At 41.4% G+C, this 16,876-nt stretch overlaps 2 protein-coding genes across 9 annotated transcripts in view; one reads left to right on the plus strand and one right to left on the minus strand.

Annotated features, from left to right (window-relative positions):
* Nucleotides 1-11,372, minus strand: BTD (biotinidase). Of its 5 annotated transcripts, none has more exons than XM_051808311.1 (4): nt 11,267-11,372; nt 6,598-6,832; nt 5,140-5,289; nt 1-3,690 (listed from the first exon to the last, which is right to left on the minus strand). In XM_051808311.1, the coding sequence occupies exons 2-4, from the start codon at nt 6,826-6,828 to the stop codon at nt 2,506-2,508; spliced, it is 1,566 nt and encodes a 521-aa protein (XP_051664271.1). In that variant the 5' UTR covers nt 6,829-6,832; nt 11,267-11,372; the 3' UTR covers nt 1-2,505. The 5 variants fall into 5 exon arrangements, with proteins under 5 accessions (XP_051664271.1, XP_051664273.1, XP_051664274.1 ...); XM_051808313.1 differs by lacking the exon at nt 11,267-11,372 and adding an exon at nt 11,055-11,265; XM_051808314.1 differs by lacking the exon at nt 11,267-11,372 and adding an exon at nt 10,707-10,731.
* The window catches only part of HACL1 (2-hydroxyacyl-CoA lyase 1), a 25,826-nt gene continuing 19,785 nt past the window's right edge, over nt 10,836-16,876 (plus strand). For 3 of the 4 annotated variants that reach the window (XM_051808298.1, XM_051808300.1, XM_051808301.1), the window contains exons 1-2: nt 10,836-10,962; nt 11,932-12,036. In XM_051808298.1, the coding sequence (XP_051664258.1) occupies nt 10,906-10,962; nt 11,932-12,036 (162 nt within the window). In that variant the 5' untranslated portion in view covers nt 10,836-10,905. Of the gene's footprint in view, nt 10,963-11,551; nt 11,765-11,931; nt 12,037-16,876 lie in introns of those variants that run through there. The other variant, XM_051808299.1, reaches the window with a different exon arrangement.

Genomic DNA, 16,876 nt, shown 5'->3' on the forward strand with positions numbered 1-16,876 from the left:
GAAAGCATTAATAAAACCCTTTATGTCCATTGAAAAGATATTAGAAGGTGGGTTGCATTACAGTATGTTACGAATGTGAATGTCAGCCTTGCTGAAGACTTCTCACACCTCCTCAGTAAGTGAGGATACAGGGTTGTTTGGGAACAGGACAGTGCTGGGATTGCTGCTCCAGCACAGACTTCCAAAAGCCACCAATGTGTGGTAGTGAGCATCACAGGTTACTGCCTGGTCACCCCGTTTCAGAATGGATACATCTGTTGTTACTCAAAGATCAGGATGGGTGGGGGAGTAGATAATCACTGTTGATCCATTGTGTCTGGTACTGTCTGTTCAACCTTTTCCTTTGCTAAAGGCTGCTCTTTTTGGGCAAAGGGAACAAGGTATTAGAACACACTCTAATACTTAATGCCTGCTCTTCTCAGGGAGGGGACAGAGAAACATGCCCCATGCAAACAGTGAGGCCAGAAGGTCTTGTTTTCTGACAGTTTTAATATACGCAAAGTTAGAAGGGCTCTGTGGGACACAGTGTGCAAGTATTTCACAGATAAATACTTTTTCTTTCCTTAAGCATAGGAAATATGTGTAATGCTATTTACTTGTTTAGCCTTACTGTGACAATGGTGTGCTTTGGAACTAAATCCCAAAGAGTATTTTAGTGCACAAAGCTGCATGTTTTTCAGCCTCCAAAGCAGAGAGTCCTGAAATCTCCAGTTGTTCATTGTTCCGTTCTTTCAGACTTGGTTGTGTGGTACTAGAACCTGAAGAATGAATAAGCACTGCAAATGCTTTTCTTTTCTACTCTGTACATCCTGGAATTCGTGCAGCCTTCAGCAAGAACACCACTACAGGTGCCAAACAAGGATTTTTAGTAATCCTGTGGTGGAATGGCCTACTTCTATATCAGCAAGTTTATGCCTGATGAGATATAGACACTCCCCTCTCCATGTATCTGTCCAACATATGCTGCAGGATAAACAAACCTATTGTACCCCTCTATCAAAGCTGTGTTCGACAAGGACCTGACTCACAGTGATACAGGTTGGAGAAGGAAGGTTTGATAGACCACCCCTATCATTAACATTTATATAATAATTCTTTGTAAATATTTAAGAAAACTTGAGGTAGAAATTCAGCAATTTTTCTGTTGTTTTGCTTTCTGAAACCAGAAAGTGAGTTCATTCAAAGCAGAAGCTGATGGAGCACCTCTCAGCACACATACTTGTACCTGCCATAGTGATTTGAGTTTGAACCTACTCAGACCACCAAAATGGAGACTCACAGGTCTCCTGTTAGTGCTCTGCTCCTCTCGGCCTGACTAACAGTCATAGCAACTGGAACACAAGGACTGGACCAAAGGAACAGTTGTGTTTATTCCATTACTCAACAGCTATTAGCAGATGAAGTCATAACAGTCAGTAAGACCACATACAATTATAATGCTTGAGAATGCATTAACCTGTCTGAATTTAACCCCAAATTAATATCCTTTGAATATTTTCTTCCCGGCTTCTTCACTGCAGTAGAACAGTTATAGCACTTAATCTAGTTATTGCCCTGGAAAGAATGGTGTGTTTTCCTCACTCAGCAGCACGAGCCTGCCATCTGGTACATGAAGCACTGATGTAAAAGCCTTGCTGTCCCTCAGTTGGTTATGTGCTTTTCCTAACTCCTCTTGAATAAAATCATGAACAATGGCTAAGATGTCTTAAAGTCAAAACAGTCTTGAAATGGCCTACCTCTCTTTTAAACAGGGGAAGTTAAAGTACTCAAACAATACATAACATATGTTGTTGATATTCATCGCCAATGTTTTGTGTAAACATAATTTCTTGGGAATTGTGTCTTACTGCAATCTTGTTTTTCACATGCATTTGATATCCTCTTCCCCAGATTAGATATTCTGTAGATGTTTACAACTGTAACATTCAGATACTGCTAAAAGCATATGAAAAAACTGGGAGTTTAGCAGGGAAAGAAAAGAAAAGAAGAAAAAGAAGAAAGAAAAAAAAAGAATCATGACACCCTAACCAAAAATCAGAACCTCAGCACATACAAGCTCTATGTATGTATACCTACATATTTTTGTGCATGTCACACACAGTATTTGTGTCTTCCTTCCCTTTTTTTTTTTCTCTTGCAACAGTTTTCCATTCCATTCATTTCCATACTCCAAGTCAGAACACCAGAAAATGAAAGGATTAAATTAAAAGGAACAAATTCAGTTGAAATGAGTTGTTTTCCCCATATAAAACATCTCACCAAATTACAGCAAGCCTTTATCTTTGCAGGGCAGTTCTTTCCCTTCTGGTAAGACATAAGCTACCACAGTACAGACTGTACTTACAGATTCTTAGGGTGCTTTGCTTATCATTTCAAATGTGGAACCTAATCAGTGAGTCATTTAACAAACACACCTGGACCTCTAGGAAGTGTGGATGTTCAACAACTTCTGTTAAGATAAATACTCTGAACATATGGGCAGTTGTTTTCTGACTCAAATCTGTGCTAGTCCTTTTCATACCATCGTCCATACAGAGCAGCTGTCAGAAGGCCAGAAGATGTTCTATTTTTGCTCATGAAATAGTGGTTGTTTTTCCAGCCCATGTGATCAGCAAAGTCCAAGGTAATGCCAGACGTCAGCAGCAAAGGAAAGATGTAAGGGGTACTCATATTTCCCCATAGCTGGAAATCTATCAGAGCAGTGGCATCTGTAACCTCCTGTCCACAAGTGCTAAAGCTGAGACCACCACACTTCACTAACGCACAGGCCTGGACATAGTATGTGCCATGCACTGTATGGAGCCCATCAAAAACTCCCAAAGCATATAATTCATCAGTTAAAACAGCTCTCTGATAATTTAAGTAACAACAAAGGGTATTGGCACAAACCCGGAGCTGTCCTTTCTCCCCCCATACAGGAACGAAAGTAAAGTTGTCATACATCATTTCTGCATAAAATGGGGGAGGTAACTGTTCATTTCCTTTTTCAGATACTCTGCCAGGAGTCTCTTCTTGCTCCTTAAAGCAAACCTGATCATCCAGCAAGGTGCTCGTAAAAGTCCTGCATGAGTCATGTAAGTTCACTCTGAATCTTTCATTACTCTCCAAATTGGTTTCATGATCCGTGGTAATCACAGGAATTTCTGCTACTATGAGCTTGCCACCATAACTTTCCATGTTGTGGTAGATGAAGGATTTGACTGGAGTGTATATCCCACTCCCTGTCATGCCCAAGGTAGGGTGGTGGATATTAGCTGCTAAAATATTGACATTGAAAGCTGTTGCAAAAGCTTGTTGAAATTCTACAGCAGACAAGAGCGGGAGCTGGTTCATCCAGGCAGTTGGATATACAATTTGTTTCAAATTGTATTGTCTGATGAGGTTCACTGCGGGCTCAAAAAAGAGTATATCAAAGCAAGTGAACATGCCAAACTTGCCAGCAAAAGGGGTATCAAAGTGTTTATAGTCAGGCTCTGGAGGGGTATCAAAAGCGTATTCGAAATACAGGTTGTGTTTGCGATAAGTGGCTACCAAGGTACCATCATCATCGAACGCCACGTTGGTGTTGAACTGGTACCTTCCATCAGGTGGACAGTGAGGATCAGTGTGTTCACAGGGCTGCTTAGTTCCTAAGTTTGCCACAAGGAATATTTTGTTCTTCAGTGCCATGCAGCTCAGTCGCTGAATAACCTGGAAAACAGTATGGAGAAATGTAAGCACTTCAGAAAATGGAGGAATACGTTCTACTTAAGCACCTATGAGTTATTTAATACTTTTCAAATTACTACTTTCAACTGTGTTCAAAATTGAGCATGTTTGACCATATCTGTAAAATTTAAAATTACTAATGATTTTTTGACAAAAGTTACTGGAACCAAATAGCTTTGTAGACAGAAAAGTATTTTGGATATTAATTTTAAAATAGAACAGAAAAAAAATATGTGGGTTTCATTTCCTGAGAAGTAAGTAAATAAATCTCTCTATTTCAAGGTTGTTAATTTTCAGAAATTTCTGACTTGTAGGAGCACCAAGGGCTTTCAAACACCATAGGTCAACTGAAAGCTTTGCCAAGGTAGCACAACTGATCTGTGGGTGCCTTTAGAACTTCTAATAGTGATCATTTGCAACTGTGATGTCTTGTTCCTGCAACTGGATGTTTTTACTATAAAATTTTAAGAAGCAATTACTAGCTGCACTTACAGAAGCAGAGATGTAAATGAATAGATTTTGCATAGTTACAGAAAAGAAATACAAGATGTTACAGACTACAGTATTACTGGGATATTTCTTCCATATCACAGAGCACTGTACCCAAGACTGCCAGTACTGCAATCTCCAAACAGGGTCTGACTGGCCAACCAACTTCTTGCTTGTTTGGCCATGATCATGGGTAGTAAAGATTCATAGGCCAAAATAGGTCATCACTTACAACTTACAAGATTCATGTTAGCACACAAATTCTGCTTAGTAGGTACATGCATGACTTCTTTCATTATGTTGGCTACTGTAAGGTTAATAAGAATTAACAGTCTGTATTACTAAGCATGGTTATTTTCAGTTCGGGTCCAGAACAGTCAATGAAAACACTATTTTTGTAACATGGAGGTCACATCTTATGTAATCACGCTTGGTCTGTGTCAAGCTGTGACTTCTATTACATTGTAGCAGATCGAGTCCTGTTACTAGTGCTGATCATTTCACACACAAACACACACATCCCCCCACCCCGACCACTGAGTCAGAATGTTATGGTGTCATCAAGTCATTAAACCCCAGTAACAAGAATGCACCAAAAGCAAAGATACTACTGTGTTGTTTTATCTAAAACAGTGTTGTTCAAAATAAAATCACACACAACGCCTCTTACTAGAAGAGTAATTACCATTTCAGAGGTTGGGGAGGAGGAGATGACAAATCCAGATGGCTCACACAAAAGCTGTATGAGCCTTTGTGTACACATCTAAACAGAATGAAACCAGCATAACCTGAGCATCCATGAAAACAGAATCTGGTACTACGAGTTGTTAAACCTCCTGCTTACTTCCCTAAGCAAAACAACTAGAGCTATTTCCCACCTGGAGCACAAACCTAGCATTTAGTTATTCCACCCCTGCAGACATCAATCACTCCTATGTTTACCTCTGTGTCATTGAACAAATAGGGCTCTCTGCACGGATTCCACTTCCCAGAGTGCGAATGCAGAACGAAATCTAAGTAAGGATAAATGGAGCTTCTGGTGAAGTTGAAGCCATGGATTCCATCTTCAGGAAAAACAATAATCTGTGCCCCCTGTATGTAAAACAAATACATGTTTTGTAGACAAAGCAAAGAGGGGATCTCATGGGTAGGAAGAGCTAAAGAAAGTTAAGTATAATCCAATTATGTTTTGCCAATAATGCAGCTTCAAAGTATTTTTTCTTCGACTTCATAGTAGCTGTAACTATGTAGCAGGTGTAATTGTGTATTAAAAAAAAAAATCTTATTTAACCTGACACATACCTTTATCTTGAAAAATAATGTGTCTGACATTATTTTAAGGGCATGCAAATAAGAGCAGGACTTCATCTCAGTTCTCGCCAAAAGTGTTCTCCCTTCACAGGAGTCATGAGAATGACATGATTCAGGTTAAAGACTAATGATGTTAAAAACTTGTCTTAATTTTTTTATCAGAATTATGCTGTTTGCAGATGAACTTTGTCAAAGGTGCTGCACCTGTATCAAAAGTGAGTGCAGCATCACTTAATAGATTAAGTATATAGGGTTGGATGGGGTACTGGGACTATTAATTTCAGAAACAGCTTGACTGTTTCTGTATGGTCATCTGAATGTCTAAAAAAAATTATACAAAAATGGTAACTATTCTCTCCCAGATCAACAGATCTGTGAAAATTGCAGGTCATTTCTTGTCTGTGTAGGGACAGTAACAGTTGCTTCCTTTGACCAGAACCAGCTTCAGGTCTTCCAGTGAGGGAAAGAAAGGGTGCTCTGCATAAGAATAGCCAGAAATACTAGTCTCTCTCCTCTAAATATATTTAGACTGAGAACCATTCCACGGTAGGGTAGGAGAAAGGAATGGAAAACTTTAGTTCCACAAAACTGTTAATGGTGGAACACTAATTTCCAAAGCATTTAATTTCCTTAGCTTTTAGAAACATTCAAGAATTTCCAGTGAGAGCACTGGAACAAAATCAAACTCAAAGACAGCTGCTCGTAAGACAATCTTTCAGTGAAAACATTCCATTTAAGAAAACAGAAAGGAGCTAGGTATTCAGACCAAAATAGAAAGTTAATTTCCCTATACTAAATAACTATAGGCGTGTTTTTCCAAGCTTGGAATAACCCAAGCCAGGCGGGATGCTAACTGGCCTGATTTTTTTTTCAGAGCTGCTGGCAGGTCAGAGTGTCTGAAAACCCAGACCATAGTTATGTACATAAATATAGCTTTAGTTGCTTGGGAACACAAATGTAAAAGATTATCTTCAAACAGCAGCTACTCCATATATCCTGAACTGTTCCTAAAAATGAGGTGGAGTCCATTTAGATCAGCCACAGTATCAGTCATTCGAATTCCACAACTGCTCCAAGTTGTGGCAATACCTGTCTGGCAGCAGCCACTGCTTGCTGCTCGTAGATGTCGAGGTTCTTGCCCATGAGATCCAGCGCGGAGCGCCGATCCACCAGGGCTGTCGGGTTGGGACTCAGTATGGACTCGTGCTCATACACGGCAGCAACATAATGCCCCTCCCTCCTGACTCTTCCTGAGACAACTTGATAGAAGAAAAAGCAGATGGACAGCTTCCAGCACAGATGCACCATGGTGTATGCCATAAATCTAGAGGGAAAAAAAGAAAACAGGTGGGGTGGGGGAAGCTTGAGCAAAATATCATGCCAGGATTTTAAATTTACGATTAAATATGGACAGTAACAGAGACTCTTGGCAGTGTTTGAACTGAGTGTGGTGTTCTTAAATTCCTGAATGACCAAATGCATATTGTTTCTAAACCTTAAATCTATCTGTACTAGTACTTTAAATAACTGTTTCCTGTTTAAAAGCGTTTTAGCTTCGTATTTAGTTCTATTGATCTCTTTGCTTGGCCTCCCTTTACAATTAACTTTAACATTCATTTATAGATTATTTCACCATATATCAAGGCATCTTTCGGAAAAGTTAAAAGCAGCTCACAAATTTGCATCTCCTCTCCTATTTGGTGATGGGGGATGTATTTAAAAGTAGCATTTCCTAAAATTACTCAAACACTGTATTTAGTAGTCAAGTAGAAACAGAACTTATTTTATCAATACTGAAACAGATGATTGCCAGAAAAATTATATCAGACACTAGTTCTGCATTTATCTATCTTTCTATCATGAAAATGCCTCTCCTAATGGATTATGGATTAGGGTTAACTATGGAGTTAGGCTTTCCAACTCCACATATGTAGAAGGCAAATATTTTTCCTACAGTGCAGCTTTTTTGAACATCTATAAAAATGCTGAGTGCCATTCAGATCCACATTCCTCCTATACAATGAAGATGAATAAGGTTAAAAATGCTTTCATAGTAATAACAATAAATCAAAAATTCATACAAAATGGAGAAAATTTGCATTACTGAGCTTTTCTTAGAAGGAAATTAAGAATTATTGACTCTGAAAGGCTGGGGCACTCTGCAATATGGGCCATGTAGCCTTTTGACTTCCCAAGTTAGTAAACTACTTATACAGAACAAGGACTGACACAATGAATGCAACACTTCAGAAATACTATAGAACTGCTCTTTTCTTCAGAATTATTCTCACGGTATGAGAATTCTTCATCTATCACCACATTGTTACTAGTATCATTAAGGAATTAAACCAGCTTATTGAGCAATCCTCAATATTGCTGTGGGCTTTATTTTTACCTAAACACTAACAATGAGCAAATTGAAAAAAAAAATATAGTAAGTACTTAGTTTAAGTCACTTGTTTACTTCCATGAGTTCTACATGCCATTAGCAACACTAGTTTGATAGCAACACAATCTCACGCAGGACAGCAAAATCATAACCTTAGTGCCCATGGCAGGCAGAAGATATGTTTGCTAAACCTAAAAGTTTTAACATGTAATAAAAGCACTTATAAGGGTCCAGGAGTAAGTATTTGATGCTGCTAAACTCAACTACATATTCATATTTCCTTGAGCTTTAATTAGCTCAAGTGTCCATACATACATGCCTTCAAGGGTAAATTTATTTAAAGAACAATAAAAACAGAATAAATCCATGGCATCTCTGTAATCAGATGGATTAAAGATACTGCATTTATATAAACAGTTTTGAAGTGATGTACAATAAGCTACCCTTGCTACTCTGCATCTGGAGGAAAACACCCAGTAGCTACGAGGGGTGATTTGGCAACACAAATCAAGAACAGAGGGGTCTGCCCTGTGCATCTCAGCTTTGCAAATGAAATACCAAAGCACATGTGAAAATATAAAGCAATATCAGAAGGAGGGAGAAAATGGGTGGGAAACCTCTCACAGCTAAGGAACCTACTGAAAATAAACAAACTGTGTGGCACTTCACTGACAAAACACTCTTTTCTATTTCCGTCACCGCTTCAGAGCCAAAATGCCTATTTAGGACTGGAATGGGTTCTAGTCAGCTGCTCTTCACTAAAGCTGTCAACTAAGATGTAATTAGAATTCATCATTAGAATGGATGGAAAGAGTTGGGGAGTTTCAGACCACGGGATGGAATTGCTATGCATTAGAAAAAATCGCCTTTTTGCCTTCTAAGCCAAACACACCAACAGAAAAAATTAACAGGCTTCTACGAAACGTTGTATTTTACAAACATACTTGGAGAATTCTTATTTTTCTGCCTCAGTTCATTTTCTGGTGGTCAGAAACACTCAAAAGTACTAATCTGAATCCCTTCCTCATTTAGATGCACAAGAGGTTTAGCACCAAACATGCAACATGCACACAATCCCATCTTGCTAAACCTAGGCCAACTAAAATAATAACTACAATAATTCCTCCAAGTCCTTTCCCTTGGCTGTGATTACTGCTAGTCCTACAGACGGTGGGTGAGCACTTGTGTGAGTGCTCCCCAAAGCCTTTTCCCCTGTTTGACAGTTTAAACAATTGCTATCTAATGGATTGCTCCAAACAAGGAGAGCTGTGACAAGCCCCAAGGCTGGGCTCGGGTATGTTAACCTTTCCAGCAAAATAAGGATACCAGTGGGGTTTACTCAGCCCATAGGCTGTTGAGATTTCAAATATATTTCTGCCACATTCTGGATTTTTTTTCTCACTGGAAAATGCTACACCATCTAATAAATCCTTTCCTTAAGGAGAAGTTAATTTGCTTAGGGTCTATAGAGCTGTCACCTCACCTGAGCTACAACTTTAAATTTTCATGAACTGAAATGCATTATTAATTTTATCTCTTTTTCTGTCCCTTTCCTGTGATTTATGTGGTCTGTTGCCTGGCAGAGAGGCTCCAGCAGGATCATCTCACCCAAATACAAGTATTTCATAGCACTATTACTGTCATCCAGTCACAGTATTCACTTATATTCCTTCCACACAAAGGATAAAAAGACTGGTGTTTGAGTTTGGATACCAAGTTTACCCTGCAGTCCCACTGCAGACTCTTCCTATTCAGCTTTTCAGAACCATCTAATCAACAAATTCTGTTGTTTATGTCATGAAGTAAAGCATCTATTCACTCACTTTTCAACAGCTTTGGAAACTTAGAATGTCACCTCTCACCACATCTGGATGTATGTACAGAAAAGCAACACATACCCTGCTTCTTAGTACTTCTGTACTCAGTAATCCAACAGACTACAAAAATAACACAGGTAGCACAGCACTCGTCTGGGTCCTCAAGTGATTAACAGCAAATGCATGTTAGGCCATGCCCAACGTAGTACAGTCACATAAACAATACCAATAAGTAACATAATAGTAACATAAGCAGTAATGACAGTAACATAAAAAGTAATAATTACTAGGCAAATATTAAATTGCTATAAAAAAATAAATACTTTTGCATATTGCATGATATCCGTGGATTCTGACTTTGCTGGCATTCTATTATAGCTTATACAACATATAATAAGAATATACACGGTGAAATTCAAGGGTTTTTTTCCACTGATACATCCTGTCTACTGCCTTTATTTGCTGCATTTGATTACACTATTTTACTATGTACGCTTTGCAAAGGTTTTATGTTAGTTATGTTTCGGTATCTACTTTTTTGTTGTTGTTTGATGAGTGAGGGCGAACGGAACGCTGCTATCGTTAGGGGTTTGGCTGGACAAGGGGAGGGTGGGGCAGGGACATGTCGTCAACCGTGTCACTTCTGCCACGAGAGCCCGAACGGGCCGAGCCAGGAAATGGGTGTGCGCCATCCCTCATCTGGGATTTTGGTGAGATGTCCCACACTCCTCCCCATGAGCGTCGGCGCCAAACCCTCCCCTACTTTGCCCCGTTCCGCGTTCGCCATCTCTGACCGGCCCCACAGCGCCGGAGAGCTCAGGGCGGCAGCCCCGGGCACCGGCGAGGCCCTGCGCCTCACACAGTCCTTCGGGGCCGCGACCGGGCCGGGCCGGCAACAAAGGCGCCTCCCCCGCTCCAAGGCCGCTCCCTCCGCATCCCGCCCCTCCGCCCCCGCTCCCGGCGGGAGCCGGGAAGGCCCGTCCCGCTCCCACCTCACGCAGGGGCCGGCGTCTCCCGGCCTCCTGATTGGTTGCCCGCTCTGGCCAATCGGGAGCTCCCCTAGGCTTGGCCCCCAGGGCAGGGGTGGTACCCGCGGCCCTCGGTCCCGCCCCCCGCCGCCTGATTGGCCGGGCGGGCTGTCAGTCACCTGCCCCGACCTTCGGCCGGGCCCGGGCCGGCGGTGCCGGCGCGATGGAGGGCGAGGCGCTCAGCGGGGCGCAGCTCATCGCCCAGGCCCTCCGGGATCAGGTGAGGGTGCGGGGCCGGCAACCAGCGGGCAGGGACAGCGCCCGCCGGGCCGCGGGTGCCCGCGGAGAACGAGTGTGCGCGGCCGGACTCACCGGGAGTGGGCGCGAAAGGCTCGCCCCGCCGCTCTGTGGGAGGGAGGGAGGGAGGTCCCGCCGCACGGCCCCGGGAGCGGCCTGGCCCCGCCTGGTCTCGGTGCTGCCGGGCACCCCTGACCCGGGGGCGGCGTTCCACAGGCCCGCACTGATTCCTTTCTTCGCCCCTTCCCGAGCCTGCCCCTTCCCGAGCTCAGCCCCTTCCCCGTTACCGCCAGGCAATGCCGACAGCCCTCCGCGACTCTTCCCCTGACAGCTGGATGTGCCTCCTGCGCCTCTTTTACAGTGATCAAAGCTTTGTGTTATCTCTGAACTCGAACTGGTGCTAACCTGACACCGGCCTTGACAGAAGGCTTTGCCTTTAGCCTGTGACACACAGAGAAAGGGTGCTCGACTGTAATAAAAATAAACAGTCTTCTTTATCTCAGCGTTTCTTTGTGCACGGTACTACCCCAGTTATCGCCTGGGGCCTTTTTGGTGTCTGTTTTCTGTGAAAGTGCAAGAACATGAGGTGCCATGAGAGTAGGTGAAGCTGACTTACCCGGAAACAGGGAAGTGACGGAGAAGTCCCAAGTGAGAATTGATGAGCAGAAAGCACTGAACATATGTTGACTGAGGCACTGAACCATTGTCCCACTCCCTGTGGGCCTCCAAAATCCAAGGCTTTCACAACCACAGAGGGCTGAGCTGGAAATACCGTCTGGCATTGTGTATGTTTCCAAAGTGACCTCTAAACTTCTATGTGACCATATATGTTGTTACATTTTAGTTTTAGACTGCCTGTGTTGTTAGCATGTCTGTCTTTGGCATGTGCTTATTAAAGCTGTCTTTTGGGGAGAAAAAAAAATCTGATTTCTTCTAACATTTTTCTTTATAGAATATTGAATACATGTTTGGCATTGTTGGTATTCCAGTCACTGAAATTGCAATTGCAGCCCAGGCAGCTGGAATAAAATATGTGGGAATGAGAAATGAACAAGCTGTAAGTATATATCTATAGTGGGACCAATCCTTACCTTAAATGTTTTACAGTGGAATGAAACCTGGTTTATGTTTTCTTACTAGAAAGCATGTGGTCTCTGAATGTTCCTTTAAAGAACCTGTAGAGAAGCAGTCACTCGTTCTGGACTATGGAGAGCACTGGGGCATTGAGTTGAGTGTTTCTTTGTGCCCTTCTTTTCCTGCTTCCATTTTAAAGTGGCCCCTCATTTCCTATTAAGGGAATTGCAGCTTCTTTTATTTTTAAATGCCTTTTTCCAAAAAGGGAGCGAATGTAGGAGGAAAATAGGGGGGGAAGGAATTTGAACAGAGCATTTTGAAACAGAAGGAAAAAATTATCAAATGTATCTCCTTCAAGTCATATATCGTCAATTTTTATCTACCACTTTTTGAGATGCTCATCCAGGTGTTTTGTTTTTCTGTGCCTTTCTATAGACTTTCCAATATTCTTATTTCTTAAAATTTTTTCCTGTCATTTTCTTTTAGTGATGTCTTCCCTTCCAAATTAGGACAATATTATCATTCTCTCTCTATTTGGTAGTATTTTAATTTCTTTCTGACCTACCTCTTTACTTTTTTACCTTGTCTGTGTTCTGTTCTTAAGTGCCCAAAGAGGAAAATTTTCCTGCTAATTGATAAACTTGTCCCGAGAGTTTAAATAATTATGATTTTTTCCCTTAACAATTTTTTAAATGCTCACCAAGCAGTAAACCATAGAAAGTTATAATGCTTCTGAATGCTCAAAATCAAGCAGGAACATATACTTAGACTCTCTTAGTTATATATATTTCAGCTTCGTTGTGTAGGTGTCAGAAATTAGACTCAAGCTCCTCAGCATTTTCACAGAATCCCTGAATCAATTAGGTTGGAAAATATCTCTGAGATCATTGTGTCCAGCCTTTGACCAAACACCACCATGTCAACTAGACCATGGCACTAAGTGCCACATCCAGCCTTTCCTTAAACACCTCCAGGGATGGTGACTCCACCACCTCCCTGGGCAGCCCATTCCACTGTCTGATCACTCCTTCTGTAAAGAACTTCTTCTAATGTCCAAACTAAACCTTTCCTGGTGCAGCTTAAGACTGTGCCCTCTCATCCTGTCACTTGTTGCCTGGGAGAAGAGACAGATTTCCCCCCACCATGTCTACAACCTCCTTTCAGGTAGTTGTAGGGAGTGATGAGGTCTCCCCTGAGCTTCCTCTTCTCCAGGCTGAATACCCCCAGTTCACTCAGCTGCTCCTCATAGGACTTGTGCTCCAGACCCTTCAAAGGCAGCTTTGTTGCCTTTCTCTGGACCTGCTCCAGCACCTCAATGTCTTTCCTGAATTGAGGGGCCCAGAGCTGGACACAGTGCTTGAGGTGCAACATAACCAGTATACAATACAGGGACAAAATCACTTCCCTGGTCCTGCTGGCCACACTATTCCTGATACAGGCCAGGATGCCATTGGCCGCCTTGGCCACCTCAGCACACTGCTGGCTCATGTTCAGCCTGCTGTTAACCAGTACCCCCAGATCCCTTTCTGCCTGGCCACTCTCCAGCCACTCTGTCCCCAACCTGTAGTGCTCCATGGGGTCGTTGTGGCAACCATTTTGATGTTTTGCCACTAGTTCTGGATTTGTTTGTTTTTCCCCAGTAGTAAAAACTTCCTTAGTCATTCAGTAGTTCCTTAGGTGGTCTGAGGTTGAAGATAATAAGCTCAGGTTTATCCCTCATTTTTAAGGGTTGCTGCACAAGCTGTAGCCGCTGGTTGTTGGACTGCTGGCAAATGAACCATCAGTTTTCCTTACTCAGAGTTGCTCTGCAACATTTGTCAGTTTTCCATAATTGATGCCAACCAGTAAATAAATTTCTTGATTATTATCTTACCGTATTTTTCTTATGTTTTAACTTGTTTATGGGTCCTATCTCCTATGAATACTATTAATTAGAATTTTACGACTTTAACACAAGAAAATCCTTCAGATATTCTGGACCTGTATTTTGCAGCAGTGTTCTTTTTTTCTGTTTTCTGCCATGTAGTTCGTAGCTTTTGTGGATTGTCCCAGTCCTCAATGAAGTATTATAACAGTAGTTCAGTTAACAGGGGTCACGAGCTGTATATTTTTGCTGTCTAATCCATACATTCTTGTATTGGAATGTGGGAATTCAGAGGAATGCATGTCTCTATGGAAAATCTGCAACATATGAGAAAGGCAAATATATACAAACATGTTTAAAAGGTGTATTTGATTCCTTGAAGGACTGGGAATTCAACACAGCCTTTATATTCCTGTAGGCCATTTAGCAAATATTCTAGTTTTAGCTGTGGTTATTAAAACAATTAAAATTAATGTCCTCATATGTCTGTAATTAAACAGAGAAGACTGCTTTGCACTGCCAAATGAGATGCTGTCCTACTTATCACCCTTTTTGTCATTGTGCAAGAATCTAGCAGACAAGAAACATTCTGCTGTGTAAAAGATGAAATACTTTTGCTTAGTGGAATGAAAATTACATGAAGACTTGTTTAAGTATCAAAATGTCAGGGTTTGTCTTCTTTGGGGACTGGAAAAGAATGAATAAAAATACATCTTGTAGTGAGTTTTGGTTTGTTTTTTATCCTCATTGAAGACATAGAGTAACTGCTTGACAGAGGAGAGGGTGAAAGGTTATATACAGTATATTCAAGATATGCTCAATATTTACACATCATAGTTTTAAACGTCTAAGTTTATTAGTTGTGTGGTCTGGCTCTGGAGAATGTGTATACAACTGCTTCCTTTATTGGTGAAGGCGGCTGTCTATTATCTGAGATATATGGAAAATTAAGGTGTTTTTCCAAGGATTGAGTTTCTGCCTCGTTTCTGGGCCAGAGGTAGCAAAACTATTTCCTTGTAAAAGTGCTAAAATTCTAATTAGTAGTGCTCATAGGACACAGGACCCATAAACAAGTTAAAACACAGGAAAAAAATCTCAAGACAATAATGAAGCACTGTATTTATTGGTTGACATCAGTTGTGGAAAACTGACAAATGTTGTTGACAAAATTATCCTTATGTCCTTATGCTGCCCAGGGAGGTGGTGGAGTCACCATTGCTAGAGGTGTTCAAGAAACGATGGGACCTGGCACTCAGTGCTGTGGTCTAGTTGACCAAGTGGTGACTGGTCATTGGACTCGATCTTGGAGGTCTTTTTCAACCTAAATGATTCTGTGATCCTGTGAAAAACCCATAAAACTGCAGAACAGAAGACCAGATTAAAGCATGGAGTTAAAAGATAAGTAGTGCTACCAATAGCTGTAAGCCAGTCTCCTGTGGCCTGTAATATGGCATAAGTTTGCCAGGAGCCATTTGACCTGCATCCAAATGCCCTTTGAACACTGGAAAGTTGTGTTGCAACTCCGCAGCGGCATGTATTTTGTGTATCTGTCCTGGGTAATTAGAGATTGCTGTGATTGTTTAGAAGACTGGTAACCCAGATGAATTTTAAACTTAAAAAAATCCCCTTTACTAGATTGTTACTTGTTAATAATGCACATTGCTTATGTTTAGTTCCTAATCTTTAATAATAGTTATCACTACGTATTCAAAGCAATCTCTTCCTGATATTCATAACCTGAGTTAGTTGTGAGTTTACGAATATGCTGGAGCTGGTGCAGCTGTCAGGGGAATTGAGAACCCTTCAGGAAGGGCATCTGGAACAAAAGTGGGCATCGTTTAGTCCATCTTACACATTCAAGATCTTTTTTTATAAGATGTGTTGGTCTCTGAACAGATCTAACCCCTTGTCCTCCATGCCTAGACTATGGATTGTATAATGCAGGATGGTACTTTCCCAGGCCCAGACAGGGGCCTGATTCTGTTGCACATCTGTTGAAGTTTTTTTGTTCTGTTTTGGTTTTTCCTGTTGCTTAGCCATTGCTGCTCTACCCAAAACAGTGTCTTCCCAGAGCTCAAAGTCACACTTTTTCAATGACAAATTATTGGCCATTAGCAGATCATTTATTATTCTGGGACTTCTGCTTTCAACCTGTGTCCTTATTTGCAAGGCCTGGACTTAAGTTGTATGTGGTAACAGAAGATGCCACGTACCAAGCTCAGGTTCATACAGCAGGTTCTCTCTCATAATAAGTTGATCACAAGCCGTACAGACCAGTCCTGGAACACTGAACATTAGATACAATTAACATGAGGGCCTCAGACCTGCTCCTAGGAATGGCAGTACTATTTTATCTGGGCTGCTGGGTACAGAAATGCTTAACCATTGTTTACTCACTATATTGTTTATGTTTGATTTGAAAACAGACTAATTAAACTTTGCTTAGTGTCCTTCTACTTTAATGGCAGGAACAGGCCTCTGCTTTGGCTGCAGTTCAAGCCCAGCACTCATGGGTGGTTGCAAGCTTTGAGTTGAGTGCTTACATCTAGACTTACTACATTTCTTCCTAATGTTGATTGTGGTTTTGTGGGCAATGGTGTTTTATCTGCCTACGTCCTTCTTGCTTGTCGGAGGGACACAAGGATCTGGTTTCAGCTGATCAACTGTCTTGCGACCATAACAGATAATGAGTGTCATTACTCACATTTTAGTGGTGAAAGTGCAAGATTCATCAGTAAAATGGCTCTTCTTTCTACTATTCACACATTAAAGTCTTTTAAGTATGCCTTCAACATTATTTACAATCTCCTCTAAACACAGATATCTTTAGTCATGTTGCTTCCTTGCAGAATGAAGCAGCAAAAGTTTTAATGGCAATTGACTGTAAATTAATCCAAATTCTATGTGCTGCTTTATTTTGCCACTCAGTTCTAAAACATGATTGCCATAGAAACTCAAC

This window comes from Manacus candei, unplaced genomic scaffold (assembly GCF_025592945.1).
Source record: "Manacus candei isolate 608988 ecotype Guabito, Panama unplaced genomic scaffold, ASM2559294v1 h1tg000072l, whole genome shotgun sequence".
Taxonomy (NCBI): domain Eukaryota; kingdom Metazoa; phylum Chordata; class Aves; order Passeriformes; family Pipridae; genus Manacus; species Manacus candei.